Source organism: Myodes glareolus, chromosome 4 (genome assembly GCF_982192425.1).
Source record: "Myodes glareolus chromosome 4, mMyoGla1.1, whole genome shotgun sequence".
NCBI lineage: Eukaryota > Metazoa > Chordata > Mammalia > Rodentia > Cricetidae > Myodes > Myodes glareolus.
This window is the reverse complement of record NC_142029.1, coordinates 54,270,893-54,287,066: the sequence shown is the minus strand read 5'-3', so window position 1 is coordinate 54,287,066 and position 16,174 is coordinate 54,270,893. Positions and strand designations below refer to the sequence as shown.

The following is a 16,174-nucleotide window of genomic DNA, read 5'->3' as shown; positions in this document are numbered from 1 at the left end:
AAAGTGGGTTCCAGGACAGCTAGGGTTGTTACACAAAGAAACCCTGTCTCAACCCCCCCCCCCAAAAGGAGTAACAAAAAAGTCTGGTTTTTTTTTTTTTTTTACCAAAATTAAAGTTCATATTTTAACTTTGAAAGATAGTTGACTTTTAATAAAAAAATACTATCTATATGATTTTAACACATAGATATGTACATGTGAAATGAATGACAATATGAACATAAAGACCAGGCTGGGAGAAATGGAAATCCACTATTGTAAGGCTTTCTTTCAACTGCATACAAAGTGATATGATATCACTAAAACTAGGCTGTGATAAGATGGGTGTCATAAACCCTAAGGCAATCTATGAAATAAAGCAGTTATAGTTAATAAACCAACAGAGGACAAGAAATGACATTTAAAATTATCAAAATAAGACAGTAAAAGAGAAACAAGGAAAAAAGTCCAGATGAATTAAAGAGGAAGAAATAACATGATAGATGTAAATAGTTCAGTTGCCGCCACAGTCCTGCCAAACACACAGTCAGGTCTGTCACGGCTGTACCCCATGGCCTAGTACCAATTTCTGTCTTAGTTAAGGTTTGTTGTTATTTGGATTTTTTTTCTCTTTCACTCTCTCTGATAAAACACCATGACCAAAAGGAACTTGTAAAGGAAACGGAATATTTAAGATTAAAGTTCTACATCAAGGTCCATCATTGAAGAAAGTCAAAGCAGGAAGTCAAGGCAGAAACTTTGGAGCAGGAACTGAAATAGAAGCCATTGGGGAGTGTTAGTTCTTGATTTGTTCCTCATTACTTGCTCAGCTTTGATGTTTTTCTGACAGTTAAGTGGCTTCACATGAATCTACTGATATTTTAATTATTGTCTGCCACCCCATAGCCCCTCAGTCAGAGCCCTGCTGGCCACTTTGGCCAAGGCCTGGTGGGGCCCTGATATGTAGGTTTAAATTAAACTCTGTTGTTCTATTTATTAATAAGACTCAGAAGTCAAAGGTTGGGGTGAAAACCTGCTAACTCAGAGAGGCTGAGTAGCAACTAGCTGACCTTGCTCTTTGGCCAGAGACATAGCAAGAGACATGTCTCTTCCCTGATTTCAAAGCCAAGAGAGCTCAAACTCTAGTCCTTGCCCCTTCCTTCCTGTGTATCTTCTTATTATCCATATTGCTGACTTCTCTATGGCCAATTCCAGTCAGCTAGTCACTGACTTGGCCCCCTGACTCAAGGGATAACTTTATTGGGCAGTCTTGGGAGTGTTAAGAATCTGATCTAAACATCCCACAACACAGCCTGCTTTCTTAGAGCGTCCAAGACCACCAGCCCAAGAGAGGCACCACCCACAGTGAGCTGGACCTTTCTACATCAATCATGAGTTAAGAAAATACCCCACGTGCCATTTTGTTGGGGGCATTTCCTCGGATGAGTTTCCTTCTTCCCAGATGACTCTATCTTGTGTCAACTTGACAGAAAACTAGCCCAGTACAACCCTGAACATGTAATTTTTATTCTAAGATTTATAGTTTCAGGCCTTATTTTTAAATTATCTTTTCCACTTTGAGTTGATTTGTGTGTGCATGTGTGTGCGTGTGTGTCTGTGTTGTAAAATTTGTATGATGTAAGATAAAGGTTCAATTTTGCTGTTTTTTTCCAACATTGTTGAAGAGACTATCATTTCCTTATTGTGTTTTCCTGGTACCCTTATTGAAGAGAAGTTTATTTATTTTTTACATTTATTTTGAAGGTCTTTATTTTGCCCCATTGGTCTAAATACCAGTCTTTACTATAGTTCAGTAATAGTTTAATTACTTTAGTTGTATAATATATGTTGAAATTGGAAAGTATACTATGCTTTGTTTTATTCTCAAGATTGTCTTTTTTGAGGTCATGCAAATTTTATAATGTCTGTATGTATATATAAGCATATTATTGGGATTTTGATTTTGTCCCAAATCTGTAAGTATTTTGGTAACATGGGAAATTTTAATAGAATTATCCTTCCAGTCATGAACATCTGTCTGTGTCTTCTTCTGTCTCTTTGTCAGTATTCTAGAGTTTTCAGTGTGTAGGTCTTCTACTTCAGGGTTAGGTCTATCCTACCTCATTTTTTTTCCATGTTGTTATAGAGGATTTACTATTATAATATTTGACCCTTTTCAGATATTGTGTTTCTAGTATATATAAATGTAACTGTTGCCTGTTCATCTTGCTTGCCGAAATGTTTCCAGATTAATTTCTGGTTCTTAGTTCTAACAGTTGTGGGGTGTTTGTCACTTTCTCTCCGCAGAGGATCATGTCGTATTCAAAGAGGCACAGTTTCACTTTTTCCAATGTGGATACTCTCCCCCCTTGTTAATTGTTTTGAGTGCAGCTTTCAGTACAGTGTAGACGGACATGTAAAGAGAAGTCTTTGACCGATCCTGATGTGAATAAAGAAGGCAGGTTTTCCACTACTGATTATGTTAGCTATGGGCTTTTGTATATGGCATTTATTGTGTTCTGGTAATTTCCTTCTGTTTTTGTTGAGAATGGGCATTTTTTGTCATAAAAAGGGAATTGAAATTCGTCATATGCTTTTCTATTTTCTTCTTTTTATTAATTTGATGATGTAATAATTAAATTATTTTTTTGTATCCCAAAGATAAATCCTAGTTGGGACATGTATGTGCTTTTTTTCGTGTACTATTGAATTTGGTTTGATAGTATTTGGGTAAAGACATTTTTTTTATAATTTTTATTACTTTTTTTTAATATTTTGGTGTATGGGTACTGTCTTAGTCAGTGTTTTATTGTTGTAAAGAGACACCATGACCAAGGCAACACTTATAAAAGAAAATATTTAATTAGGGGCTTGCTCACAGTTTCAGAGGGTTAGTCCATTATCAACATAGTGGGGGACTTGACAACACACAAGTAGACATGACCCTGGAGCTGAGAGCTTTACATTTTGATCCACAGGCAGCAGAGACAGGGAGGGAGAGCAGGGAGAAGGCTATGAGGAGGTGGAGAGGGAGAAAGACAAGGTACAGAGACAGAGAGACAGAGGCTGGGCCTGACCATGGGCTTTTGAAGGCTCAAAGCCCACTCCCGGTGACAGACCTCCAACAAGGCCATATTTTCTAATTCTTTCAAGCAGTTCCACTCGCAGTGGCTAAGCATTCAATTATATGAGACTATGGGTGCTATTTTTATTCAGATTACCATATATATACATGTTCCATGGCATGTGAGTTCTACAGACCTAACTCAAGTTGTCTGACCAGGCAGCACATGCATTTATCTGCTGAGCCATCTTACTGACCCTTATTTTGGTAAAGCATTTTATATGTTTATTGCAGGAATATTTAAGCCTATAGCATTCTTTTCTTATAGTCTTTGTCTGCAGTTGGCATCAGGGTGATATAAATGATATTTTTATCATTGGCTTTATAAAATGAATTGAAAACATTTTCCAAATTCTTCACAATAGATTTGTATTAAATTTTAGAAAACATTTCATAGTTTTAAGTAATCTGATCCTTGTTAAGAGATTTTATTATTGATTCAATTTTTACAGTGGTTATAGATCTATCCAGACTGTCTCTATCATCATGACTTCTTCTTGAGGTTATATATTTCTAGGAATCTGTCTATTTGGACTACCCAATTTGTTGTTCATAGTAGTATCCTATGATCTCCCCCCTTGCTCTTTCTCTCTGTCATGTCTCTTACTCTTTGCCTCTGTCTCTTTCTTGCCTCTTTTCTTTCTTTTTTCAGTTAAAATTTATGTGTGTGTTCATTTGTACATACACATATGTATGTAGGTCTGAGGTAGATCTCACATGTCTCTCTTGATTGCCCTCCACCTTATTTTTTTAAAACAGAGTTTCTCAATGAAGTTGGTCCCCATTGACTGCCTGTATTGTGTGGCCAGTGAGCGCTGGAATCTGTCTATCTCCTTTTTCTTTCTTGCAAATGACCACACCTGACATTTTTGCATGGTTACTGGGGATCCTTGTGCTTGTGTAGGAGGCATATTATTGGTGACCCATATCCCCAGCCCACTTTTCTCTCTCTTAGGTATTGACGGAGGTTTCTGTCCTGCCCCATCCCACAGTCGTTCATTCCCAAAGAAACACAGAGGTCTACATTAATAATAAACTAGTTGGTCTATTAGCTCAGGCTTCTTATTAACTCTTACATCCTACATTAATCCATAATTCTTGTCTGTGTTAGCCACGTGGCTTGGTACCTTTTTCAGCAAGGCATTCTCATCTTGCTTGCTCTGTGTCTGAGTGACGACTGCAGACTGAATCTTTCCTCTTCCCAGAATTCTCCTGTTCTCATTGTCTCACCTCTACTTCCTGCCTGGTCATCCTGCCTATACTTCCTCCCTGGCTACTGGCCAATCAGCATTTTATTAAACAAGTACAAGAAGCAAATCTTTACAGGGTATAACCATTGTCCCACAGCACTTAGGGGTTTTTGCTGTTCCCTCAGACATCAAGTCCCTGGGTTCTTGTGATCCTACTGCCTCAATCTCTGGTGCCAGAGAACAGATGCGCTCCACCACACCCAGCTTTATTTCCATTGTTCTGACAGCCAAGAGTGTTTTTCCTTGGTCTGCACTAAAATTAACTCTTTTGTAAACCTCAGTATTGATAATTTAATTCCCTTTTTTGTTTCCTTACACTTTCATTTTTGTGATAATATCATATTTACAAAAGGTCATGTTGCTTATGACCTTTCTGACCTCAAGCTACCTACCTGTCACAGGCATGTTTTAGTATTCCAGCCAGTGCCCACTACGGTGATAGCCACTGTGCTATTTTTAGTTCTGTATTGTGCAAGAACTCATGTCAGTTTCTGGTGTTCTCCCTCTGTATTAGCTCACCTTACTATTCAAGTTGGTTACACTTATTTTTTAATTAGTTGTGTTAAGTTTTTTTTAAAAAATTAAGATTATGTCACTGTAAGGTCACTGTAAGTAGTTACTTAAAAAAAAAACTCTATTTATAAATAAGTGAATAGTGCCAGAAATCTTTTCAAAGGTCATTTTTCCTGAAGTTGTCGAAAGCAATTGCTTTATTACTGCCTTAGCACATTTCCTGCTGACTTAGGTATAGGATGAATTCTAATTGGTCTTAATAATAAAAACTCGGAGTCAACTATCAGGGAGTGAAAGCTGAAGGATTATGAACAGAGTGGCCAGACACTTGAGAATTCTTACCTCTACCAATGCTCAGACCAAAGGGGTGATCCTGTCCTCAGACTGACTGCTCCTCAGGCTGCACTGCTCTCCTGTCTCCTTCTGCCTTATATTCCTCTCTCCGCCCGGCCATATCACTCCCGTCTCCACCTCTCTGGTGCTGGGATTAAAGGTGTGGGATCCCAAGTGCTGGGATCAACTTTGTATGAGTTCTGTTTCTCTTTTTTTTTTTTTTTTTTTTTTTTTTTTTTTTTTTTTTTTTTAGTAAATTTTATTAAATTATAAAAGTTTCCATTTCCATCCCCCCTCCCAACACCCTCCCACTCCCCCTACTCCCCCTCCTCCTCCCTCTTCGTCCCACAGGGCAGTCAGGGTTTCCTGCCCTGTGGGAAGTTCCAGTTCCTTCCCCCTCCCTCCAGGTCCAGGAAGGTGAGTGTCCAAACAGACTGGATCCCCAAAATCAGTTCTGTTTCTCTTATAGACAGATTCAATCTTGTGTAGCCCAGGGTGGCCTTAAACTAACATAGATCCATCTGTCCCCCGAGTCCTGAGGTTAAAGGTGTGTGTCACCACTGCCTGCCTCTAGTGGCTTAGCTCTGCATTCTAATCTTCAGGCAAGCTTTATTTGTTAAAACACATACAAAATATCACTACACTTAGGTATGATTATATTATGAATATTCACAGTCTGAATGAATGACTTTGTTTTCCTAAGTGACCTACTAAAGTTACTTCTAGTACATTCAAAAGGAAAATACATTTCTTCTCTTTCTCACATATTTTGAGGCCAGTTTGGTCTACAGAACAAGATACGGGACAGCCAGTGCTTCCCAGAGAAACCCTGTCTCAAAAAACAAACAATCAAAACACATACACACACAAAAAAAACAAAAACCCCACAAATATTCCAATTTTTTTCAAAAAAAATCAAGATTTATTAAAATTACCTAATTTTCAGACACTGGAGGAGTATTAAAGTAAATAAAATTAGCCTTGAATAAAGCCTCTCATTGCCTCCATGCTAATGTATAGAAGATAGTCATTATTAACTCTTGGTGCTGGAGTGCTTTGCACACCTGGTACTGTCTTACAAAGGGGAAGTGAGGGAGCGACGCTTACTCTTGTAAAGAAATTAGTTCTGGTGCTGATGCTGTTCTTTAGGAGTGGGTTGGGAATCAGTCACAAAAGCAGATGAAATGTTTCATTTTGAAATGAGTTCGTATTTGTAAACTTTAAGAAGTCACAAAAAATATAAGCACTGATTTTCCTTGAGATTTTTCAGGGAGTCCTTTTTTTACCCTTGCCAACTGACCTTTAAACAATCTCTTTATTACCAGCAATGGTGATGCTTGCATGATCCTAGTATGTGGGAAACTGAGGCAGGAGGTTTTTGAGTCCTATGGCAAGACTGATCATGGGGTAGTCTGTGTCTCATCAATAATAATACAAGTAGGTGAAGATCTCTATGTCTCCCTCCACAGCAATAGTAACCTTTAAAGACCTCGTCTGGCAAGGACAGTGCATCTAACACTCACAGTGCTGGTCTGGTTAGAGTGGCTTTTTGGTAGATAGCTGGGTTTGTTGGTTTTGTTTCGTTTTGTTTTCCTATAGCTGGAGTTTTGATGTTCTTAACATACTGAAATATTTCAGCCAGGTGAAATAATGGATATGACTTGTGGCTTGTGTGTTAGTCTTCCTTTTGATCCTGGGTAATTTTATATTTAAATAAATAGTTTTCCCAACAGTTTTAATGTACACCTTGTGATATGTCTACAGATTTCTATGGGACAGATGTTACAAGATTTTGGGAAATTTCTGGGGATGTTCCTTCTTGTTCTGTTTTCCTTCACAATTGGACTGACACAACTCTACGACAAGGGGTACACTCCCAAAGAGCAGAAGGACTGTGTCGGCATCTTCTGTGAACAACAAAGCAATGACACCTTTCACTCGTGAGTAGCTTCAGATCTTACTAGGTGGACTTTCTGCTACTGAGTTCTGTGTGGGTTAGTCGTTACTCAATAGAGCTTAAATTGATCTTTTTTTTTTTTCCTTTCTTCTGAGACAGGGTTTCTCTGTAGCTTTGGAGCCTGTCCTGGAACTAGCTTTTGTAGACCAGACTGGACTCGAACTCACAGAGATCTGCCTGCTTCTGCCGCCTGAGTGCTGGGATTAAAGGTGTGCGCCACCACCGCCCAGCTACTTAAATTGATCTTTAAAAAATCCTTTTTAAATGTCTGTAAACTAACAAATGCTCATTTTTCATCATCTTTACCTATAGGACCTTCAGTAGTAGATCCAAGTCATTGCATGTGTCTTCTCTACTGAAGTTTGTCTGAACAGAACTCTTGACAAATTTATACTTTTAGCACTTTGGGAAATTTCTTTTATCCATCCCATATATTAGAATGTTCAGCATCTCTGCCCCCAAACTTTTAAATACCTGTAGAAGCTGTTGGTTGCTGTTACAGCCCAGAGCATTCATGGTTTCAACACTTCTTGAGAGGTCACTAGAATTCAGAATCCTTAGAACTTAAGGGCCAGTCCCCCAGTTGATCATAAAGAAGGGTATAGCCACTATAAAGTAAGTAAATAGAATACTTCCCCTCAGGTTCCTTTTCCAGTGCTGAGGATCCAAGCCAGGGTTCTGTATGTGCTAAGCAAGTGCTAACCACCAGAGAGCTACATCCCCAGTCTTACTCTTCTCAGCCTTAAATAAAATACGGATGAGTATGTATTGCATATCTATTGTGTTCATATTGTGTGTCACAATTCTTTAGGTACTTTGTATGTCCTCTCATTTGAAGAATAAGATTTCTAAACAGGTAATAGGGATGATCATATAGAATCTTGCTGTCTGATTTGGGGCTATTGTGATAAAGTCATCTGAAGGTTGAAGCAAAGGACTGACAGAATCTGACTAGATAACCTATGAACTGCTGCATTGAGACTAGAAAGACAGCAAAAAAGAAATAAATAAAAATAAATAAATAAATAAATAAATAGGAATAATATTTTTGAGTGTGTTTTCTCTTTTAAAATAAGACTTTAGGGGCTAGAAAGTTGACTCAGTGGTTAAGAGCACTTACTATTTTTTTCAGAGGACCTGAGTTTTGTTTCCAGTGTCTACCTGATGTCTCACACTGTAACTTCAGTTCTAGGGGATCTGGTGCCTCTTCTGACCTCTGTGACATCATGCATGCATGTGATGTACATACATGCACTCACACACACATAAAACAGAAATAACATTTAAAATATGACCATATATACTGTGGAAGTAAAAATAACACAATAAAATTATTTTATAATGAACTATGCAAAATTATTAATGGTTCATATGTATAATTTTGATATAAATGCATTATCTATTCTTGCTAATTAATTCCTTTTTAAACAGACTGTACTTGCCCTTACAGGTTCATTGGCACCTGCTTTGCTTTGTTCTGGTACATTTTCTCCTTAGCACATGTGGCCATCTTTGTCACGAGGTTTAGCTATGGAGAAGAACTGCAGTCTTTTGTTGGAGCTGTGATTGTTGGAACTTACAACGTCGTGGTTGTGATTGTGCTTACGAAGCTGCTGGTAGCCATGCTTCATAAGAGCTTTCAGTTGATAGCAGTAAGTGCTCTCTCCAAATCACATGAAATGCATGAAATCAAATCAATGAAGATTATAGAGTTAAGGAATTAAATATAGATTTTAAAATATAATGTCTAATAATTGCACATCTTTGGCCAAATTTTTAATCTGTAAGGTGTGGTGACATTTAGACAGTTTTAATCAATATTTTCCCCAACCTGTCCATATGCGTTCATGTTTGTGTTTATGTTCTTCTTCTATCCTGCTTTTTCCTTGCCTCATAGAATCATGAGGATAAAGAATGGAAGTTTGCTCGAGCAAAGCTATGGCTTAGCTACTTTGATGACAAATGTACATTGCCCCCACCTTTCAACATTATTCCTTCACCAAAGACTATCTGCTATATGATCAGTAGCCTCAGTAAGTGGGTTTGCTCTCACACATCGAAAGGCAAGGTCAAGCGGCAAAACAGCTTAAAGGTGAGAAATTAGAAGTCTGAATTGCACCACAGTTTTACAGCTGCTAATTTCACTTTTAATTTTTATCTGTTTTATTTTTTTGAGTTGTAGTCTTACTGACTATATAGCCATGGCTGACATGGAACTTGCTCTGTAGACCAGGCTGGCTTCATATTTGCAGCAATCCTCCTGTCTGCCCACTATAGGCTGGGATAATGGGTATGTGCCACCATGCCCAGTTCAGGTGTTTGTTACAGGATACTTCATCACACTGTGCCCCCGAGAGATTGCCTTATTTACTGGAAAAACCTGTTTCTAATTGTGGTATGGCTCAGACCTGGCATAAACCTTTAATCCAAGAGCTTTCTGCTTAAATAATTGTAAACAGAATTAAATAGTTAACTATAGATCAAGAGGCTGAGCAAGTAGCCAGTTGACAGGAAGTTAACATAGGATTATTAAAAAAAGACTATAGAGAGTAAGAGGGAGTCAGGAGGATAGATGCACAGGAAGTAGAAGGGAGGGGCATTCAGTTTGAGAAATCTTGTTTGAGACAGAGTAGAAGGTGGGAAGCCTTCTGGGATGTCAACTGAGAAAGAAGGTCATCTGAGTACTTTCTCTGCCTCTCTGAGCTCGCAGGTTTTCACCCCAGCATCTGGTTCCTGAGTCTTCTTTCCTTGGTAAAATCAAACAATTGAGATATTGTTAAAAAAAAAAGAAAAAAACAACTAAAAACAAATGTGAAAGTTTGATAAATGTTATCCTCATGAATTTTCCACTGTATCCCTAATGGATGCTGTATCTAATATAAAGATTCAATAAATAATTGAGAATAAGAAATAAAACTAAGGATTTTTGGAGTGGTTTTGGTTCTTTTCTTAGTCTTCAAATTTCCCTAACGTATGAATTCTTATCCCATAGTCTTTCACTATAGATTTAAAGAATAACTATTAATTATTTTTAGGTCTTGAAAGTTACTCAGTGTATTTCTTATCTAGTGCTTACTGCTTGTAAACCAAGGATTGGTAAGTTTCCTAAAGGACCAGAGAGTAAATATTTTACACTTTGCAAGCCAAGCAAAACAAAAACACCATCTAAGAAGTTACGTAAGAGAAAAATTTTCCAAAAACAGATGAAATAAAAATATAACAGTTAAGTAGCAGTCACTGTAATAAGTTACTAGGGAAAACAGATTTCTCTGTGGTAGGGCTAAAATTTTGCTTAATTCAAGTTAAAAATTGAGTTGTCCATCATAAAATTGATTGCAGAATTCATCTTTAAAACCATTCTTGACTTACAAAGTAAGAAAGACAGGAAGTGGGCTATTGACTTAGGGTGGTAATTTGTGAATCTCTGTTGTAGACTGAGCATTACTAAGACTAAATTCTTTTCAATGAAATTGGACTAAAGGAGAGTGAATGGGACCGATACATAGGCTGTATTGTTTTAAACATGTACTGATTATGATTTTTACCAAAGTAAACTGTCCTCTAAATGTGTTGAAAATGTGTATCTGTGAATATATTTAAAGTTTACCTCATTTAAATATTATCTCTGAGGCTGGAGAATGACTTGATTGTAGACATTTGCCTAGCATGCGTGTAGCCCTGGACTCACTCACTCCTCAGTTCTGCAGATACATATGTATTTATGAATGTGTATACATATTTTCTTACATATATATGAATGTACTTACACATACATTGTTATGCAGTCATTGTACCATGTGATTACTTGTTTTGAAGGAGTGGAGAAACTTGAAGCAAAAGAGAGATGAGAACTACCAGAAAGTGATGTGCTGCCTAGTGCACCGTTACCTGACATCTATGCGGCAGAAGATGCAGAGCACAGACCAGGCCACTGTGGAGAACCTCAATGAACTGCGCCAAGATCTGTCAAAATTCCGGAATGAAATAAGAGATTTGCTTGGCTTTCGGACTTCTAAATATGCTATGTTTTATCCAAGAAATTAATCATTTTCTAAATCTTGTAGAAATAATTTTCAATAACAAATCTGAAATACTATTTGCATACCTTACAACTAAAGTAATAAGATATATATAGACATAAACAATTACACAAAAGCCATTCTTTAAATATTTATAGCATAAATATATGTCATGTAAAATATGTATATAGAGTTAGTTTTTTAAAACCTGTCTGTGGCTTTTTGTAGAAGCAAAACACAGTAAGTAAATGGTTTTGTTAGCATGCTATTGGGTTTTCTTAGTTTGTCAGTGCTTAAAATTTGTAATGTTTGAGGGGCAGCTATCAGTGTACACATTGCCCACTCCCTTTTATAAAATGAAAATCAGCAAATGCAGCTACCTTAAGAGACACTTGAAATGTAAAGTTCACGATGTTTAAAATGTCCTGTTTTAGGAGTTCACACAGAGTTCAGTATTTATTGTTTAAGAGTTTAGTTTTGTCTAAAATGTCACATTTTTTCTTTTGCTATAATCTTAAGCAACAAAGAAAAGTCTCTAATGAATATCTGAATTTAAGTCGGGCATGGTGGCACACACCTTTAATCCCAGCACTTGGGAAGCAGAAACTGGCAGATCTTGGAGTTCAAGGATAGCCTGGTCTACAGAGTAGGTTCTAGGACAACTGAGGCTATACAGAAAAATCCTGTCTCAAAAAACAAACAAAAAATTAATTTATTTAGTTCAATCAATCTAAATCCATTTTGTCTTATTGTTTTGTTGTATATTTACTTTTACATGGTTACAATAATTTTATATTTTTAATTTTGTTTCTTGACTTAATATTTTATACATAGTTCTCTGTATTGAGATAGTTCATGTATTTAAATATTTATAGAATTCTGTGATTTTTGAAAAATAGTAGACATCTTTTAGCCATACAATATTTGTTCATATTTATGCATTTGCAAAGTTACTTCTCTAGGCATTTGGTTAGCTTTAACTTTTGCTTCAAACTTTTCAGACTTGAGTAATTACAAAGTATAAGCTGCTTGTCTTCTTGTGTGGTCACAATGGGCATTTCTGCAGAGCTTCTGGGCCTTGAGAAAAGCTGCTTCAAGTTCAAATGAAGGTTCTTGAGCTCTCTTCCCAAGTGTTGACCACAGAGTTTAACACAGCGTTTAGAAAAGTGACTTCATGCTTGCTGCTTGAGCTGTAAAGTATTGTTTTTTTTTAATTTGAAAATAAAACGTGTATCTGACCTCTTTTCGGTGTTCATATGAGGGTGTGGCTGAAGGGTCACCCCAGCTGTTGCACAGACACTCCTGCAGCATGGCCAGTGAGGAATATGCCTTTGCTTTCATAGCTGAGTGTCAGCTGGTGTTGAGGGTACACAGAGTGTAAGCAGCCTTTGCCTACCCTGGGGGCGTCTGAGTAATCTAGTGTTTGATTTCATCTTGCTTTACATTTGTTTTTAATGTTCAAGTTTAAGTCTTCCCTCTTTGGGGCAAATTCTTATAAAAATGTTTATTGTAAAATTATATATTTTGTCTACAATGGAATTATGCACTTCCCTATTGGGATTTTATATCAGGATTTTTAGTCATTCTAAAAAAAATACCTAATTATTAAAAAATTTATAGAGTGCCTACTGTGTGCATGAATTACTGATGAGGTATATTTTGAATGACAGCATATTGTAAGAAAAAAGGTGAATAAAATTTGACACCAGATTATAAATTGATAGAGCATTAGCATTTTACTTATTATTGCTTGCTTTTTTATTTTTTAGTTACTTTATTTTATGTATGTGAATATTTTTGCCTGTGTGTGTGTGTATTTGTTTACCATGCATGTGCTTGGTATTTACAGAAACCAGAAGAAGGTGTTGGATCCCCTGTAACTAGAGTAACAGACAGTTGTGAGTTGCCATGTGGCTGCTGGGAACTGAATTTAGGTCCTTTGGAAGAATGGCCAGTGCTCTTAACCAATGAGCCATCTCTCTAACCTCTCATCTGCTTTTTAAGTTTGATATACAGGGATAGCAAGATAGCTCAGTGGAGAGAGATGCTTTACCTGATGCTTGCCTGATGACCCGAGTTCAACCCCGCCACCCACAAAGAGGAGAGGCTCCCACAAGTTGTCTCCTCATGCATCTGTGTCACACAGCATCCACATTCATACATACACATAAGAAAAAAAATTTAATTGAGATATAATTCATATGCATCTATAAAATTTAGTACTTTTAAAACTTATGGCCACAAAGGTCTAAAATGCAAAATACCAATATCAAACACGTAGCAACACTTCCCACTTCCATAGCTATTACACTTAACTGTTAGCTTCTTAGCTCTTTCCTAGTATAGCATATTTTAAATTAATATATCCACACAAAGATCTGCATGTGACCATTCATGAGAACTTTCTTCATTGTCCCAAACTGAAAACAACTAAAAGCCTTTCAACTAGTGAATGGGTAAATAAATTGTATATTTACGTAGTATAAATTTAGAATTAAAAGAATGTGTCTAACTCTAGGCAGAGAAACAAAGCTGCTAGAATAGTTACAAGCATATATGTAGTGTGTATGCACGCACACATATTTGCATATCTGGGTCTGACATTGCACTCATTGGATTGCTGACCAGGTTCTGTTGTCTTTGCATCCTGTGTTAGAAGGGCCTGAGGTAGCAGCTCAGAAGGAAAGACAGACACAAAGAGAGCAAAGATGATGGCACCCATGAAGATGCCTGCAGCCACATTCTGTCATATCCTGTGGGGGTGCCCTTGCCTTTTGTCACTTGCCTTTGGAAGGAATCATAGATACTGAAGGAGGAGCAAAGAAAGGTGCTGCTGCCTCACATCATGGAGATGAATGAATCCACACACCACGTGAGTTAGAAAAGTCCTGGCAGAAAGAACAAAAGAACTGCTGTGTCGCTCTTAGGGGAATTCTGGAAAAGGAAATTCGTCCTAGGCAAGTTAACACATAAAACCCCCACAAATAGACTTGGGATACTTGGAGTAACATGGATGAATCTTAAAAAGTAAAAAAAGCTAGTTGAAAAGACTGTAGACAGCACACTCCACCATGTAGCATTAGACAAGAGAAAATGTTAGAAACTGACATCAAATCAATGGCTCACAGGAGCTGCAAAAGAAAATCGACTACACAACTCAGAAAAGTACACTTTTATTTAAAATGGTGGATTCTAAGCTATACCTGGTGGCACAGATCTATAATCCTAATGCTCAGGGTGATGAGGCAGGAGGATTTTAGGGTTCTAAGCCAGCCTTGACAGCAGAGTGTAGAGCAGACTAGCCACAACAACATGGTGAACCCCTGCTTTGCAGTATGAATTTTAATGTGTTAGGATTATCCATGTGTCAACCTGATGAAAAATAAATAGTGCTGTAGTGGATTAAAATCTTACAGTTGGTTTCTGCAGGAGAACTAATCTGCTGTAGAGCAGGAAAGACTTGCTGTTTGGATCCAGCAGCACAGCGGCGAAGAGCACACAGATAATCGCCACATGCACAGTACTGTTCAAAACGAATTTTACTATTAGGTGCTTTGCCTTTTCACACAAGCTGGAATGATCAATTTCTAAACAAAAACCAAGGTGATGTTCTAATTGGAATTACATTAAATCTAGACTAACTTAGAAAGAATTAGAATTTTAGCAGTCTTTCAGTCTACCAACTAACATATCTGTGTCTTTATTCAGGTCTTCTTAGCAATATTTAGTGATTTCTAGCGATATTTTTTAGCAATATTTAGTGATTTCCAGTGGGATTGCATTTTAATAAACATGAAGATCTATTGCCCATGTATTTGGGGAATTGTGTCCCTGTGGGGAGCACTAAGCAGGGCCTCCTGTCCTACAGTTCCAACGACAGACTAGTTTGGCTCCTTCAAGTTCACCCTGGGAAAACTGAGTTTATTAGACTTCCCGACAGAACAATGGATGAAGGTTACAGGCAGGAACATGAATGACCTCAAAGCATCATTACTGGAAATTCTGCACTCAACATGGATGATGACTTCCCTATGATTGCATAGATGGAGCCTGTATACTCTAGCCCTTCCTAGAGACCCTGAAGCCAACTGCTGTTAGGGCAGAATTGCGGGACCCTCAGATGAGAGTCCAGTGACCCTCTCCAGCCCCTCCTATGAGGGAATGTCACCAGTCAACAAACCCAGTGTCTGCAACATTGCTGCTCCCATGAAGATCTATACCTTGATCATAATTAGTAATTGGTTCAAATTTCTCTCAGATTACTTTTATTCCTAAAATAGAGGTTGTAATTATTGTTCAGTAGAGGACACATATAACCAATTACTAATCATTGTTAGTCTGATAAAAAGGTAAAACTGGAAATGTGGGTTTTTTTTTGTCTCATCTCTAATGGATACATACTATCTCTTCCTAGTCAAGGGATATTTTTTGAGTCCTAAGAATTTTGTGTATTTGTTCGTTTTGAGATGGGTTTTCTCTGTGTAGTCCTATCCCTTCTGGAACTCACTTTGTAGACCTCTGCCTCCTGCATGCTGGGATTAAAGGTGCACACCACAATGCCTGGGGATTCCTAAGACTTACAAATTATTGTTTTCCCTAGTATATTTCTAAAATTCAAAATAGAGATCATGAACCTTGAGAAGTAAACAAACTAGGGCTAATTCAGAGTTAAACTAACAAGGGCTGAGGAAATGGCTCAATTGGTGAAGTACTTGCTGTGTAAGCCTGAGGTCCTGAGTTCAGTCCTCAGCAGCCACCCAGGTTCAGTGATAGGCAGAGACAGGCGTAGACATAGGCTTGTTGAATGAGTGAGGACCACATTCAGATTTCTCAAGTTAGAGAACTTGGAAGATGGTTCAGTGGGTACAGAACTTGCTATGAAAGCAGAAGGACCTGACTTCAGATCCCCAGTACCCAGATAACAACCAGACATGGTAGTGTAAGCCTGTAACCCCAGCACTTAGGGATTGAAGAATGTGGACCTCAGGGGTTCACTGGA

At 37.7% G+C, this 16,174-nt stretch overlaps 1 protein-coding gene across 5 annotated transcripts in view; it reads left to right on the top strand.

The window, feature by feature from the left end:
* The window catches only part of Trpc1 (transient receptor potential cation channel subfamily C member 1), a 58,393-nt gene extending 45,497 nt beyond the window's left edge, over positions 1 to 12,896 (top strand). For all 5 annotated transcript variants that reach the window (XM_087905474.1, XM_048452520.3, XM_048452521.3 and 2 more), the window contains 4 exons: positions 6,964 to 7,139; positions 8,607 to 8,808; positions 9,054 to 9,248; positions 10,973 to 12,896. In XM_087905474.1, coding sequence (XP_087761600.1) covers positions 6,964 to 7,139; positions 8,607 to 8,808; positions 9,054 to 9,248; positions 10,973 to 11,200 — 801 coding nt within the window. In that variant the 3' untranslated portion in view covers positions 11,201 to 12,896. The remainder of the gene's footprint in view (positions 1 to 6,963; positions 7,140 to 8,606; positions 8,809 to 9,053; positions 9,249 to 10,972) is intronic.
* Positions 12,897 to 16,174: the final 3,278 nt, after the last annotated feature.